The 1283-nt window shown below is 38.7% G+C and overlaps 1 protein-coding gene across 1 annotated transcript in view; it reads left to right on the top strand.

Annotated features, from left to right (window-relative positions):
- Positions 1-1283, top strand: part of NEK3 (NIMA related kinase 3) — an 86441-nt gene that overhangs the window by 32751 nt on the left and 52407 nt on the right. Inside the window, 1 exon segment of the mRNA XM_007945251.2 lies at positions 785-995. Coding sequence (XP_007943442.2) covers positions 785-995 — 211 coding nt within the window.

Here is a 1283-nt window from a genome sequence, read left to right as displayed (position 1 = left end):
GAGGTGGAACAATGTTTTGTATAGTGTGTTATGCCAATTGAGCTTGGTGTCCCTGCGACTATGGTCCCAAGCCCACAGGTTCAACTACTCGGTCCCTCTGTGTAGCTGGCTGTGACCAAGCAGTGACCACAACCTTGCCCCTTGTCAGCTCTACTATACACCTGGGAATTCTGATCATTCACATAAGCTTATAGAACCATTGTCTGCCAACCCTATGCATGTTTTTGGATACACTCCCCATTTCATAGACATACCTAATTGTTTAGCCTGTCTACCCATCGATCCACCCATATACCCATGTTTGCCTTCACTGACAACGCAGTACTGTATGTGCAGAAGGGTTCATATTTGTTGTCTGCACCTCCCATGTACTTCTCTATGTCTTTCTCATCCTCAGTGATGCCATATTGGTCACTCACATTTGGTACATTGCCCTTCTCTTCACCCAAATCAATCAGTTGGTGTTTTCTTATTTCCATTTTCTTTTGCTTTTTTTTGTTGTTATGTGCCATCGTGTCAGACCCAACTCATAGTGACCTGACCCCTCCTTGGGTTTCCAAGGCAGTATCACTACAGAAGTAGATTGCCCAACTTTCCTTCTAAGGAGTGGCTGGCGGGCTTGAACCACCAGCTTTCTGGTTAAGAGTGAAATGCCTTTTTTCTTAGAAAAAAAAAAAAAGATGTTTTGGGTGAAAGTTTAGAGACCAAACTCATTTTCCATACTGCAGTTCATACACATTTTGTTACCCCTGTATATGCTTCTAAAGTTAGTTTTACTTTATAGTTTCAGGCAAATAGTTGGAAAAGTCTTATCCTCAAAATATGCCAAGGGTCCATCAGTCCAGTGCCATCTCATTATTCCTATGAGCTCCAGTATCTAATTAAGCAGATGTTTAAAAGGAATCCCTCTCATCGCCCTTCAGCTACAACACTTCTCTCTAGAAGCAGCTTAGCCCGGCTTATCCAGAAGTGCCTACCCCCAGAGGTATTAACATGTTGGATTGATTGTGAACAGTTTTTAAGTGTATTGTAAAATGGTTTTATTTTTTTAAAAGCAATTACACATGCACATTTGTAAAAATTCAAACAGTGCAGAAGTGTATAAAAAATAAGTTAAAACTTCCTTTTTTTTCTTTTCTCCTTCATGTAATGCTATTATCCAGATATAATCACAGTTAAATTTGCAAATCCTTCCAGATCTTTTTCTAGACGTATGAAAATGTCTACCTGTTATTTAAATTAGATATATTTTTAAATGACATTTTTATTTTTCAACTTTAAAT

This window comes from Orycteropus afer, unplaced genomic scaffold, assembly GCF_000298275.1.
Source record: "Orycteropus afer afer isolate SDZICR_OR568_19922 unplaced genomic scaffold, OryAfe1.0 scaffold00134, whole genome shotgun sequence".
Taxonomy (NCBI): domain Eukaryota; kingdom Metazoa; phylum Chordata; class Mammalia; order Tubulidentata; family Orycteropodidae; genus Orycteropus; species Orycteropus afer.
This window is presented reverse-complemented; position numbering and strand designations above follow the sequence as displayed.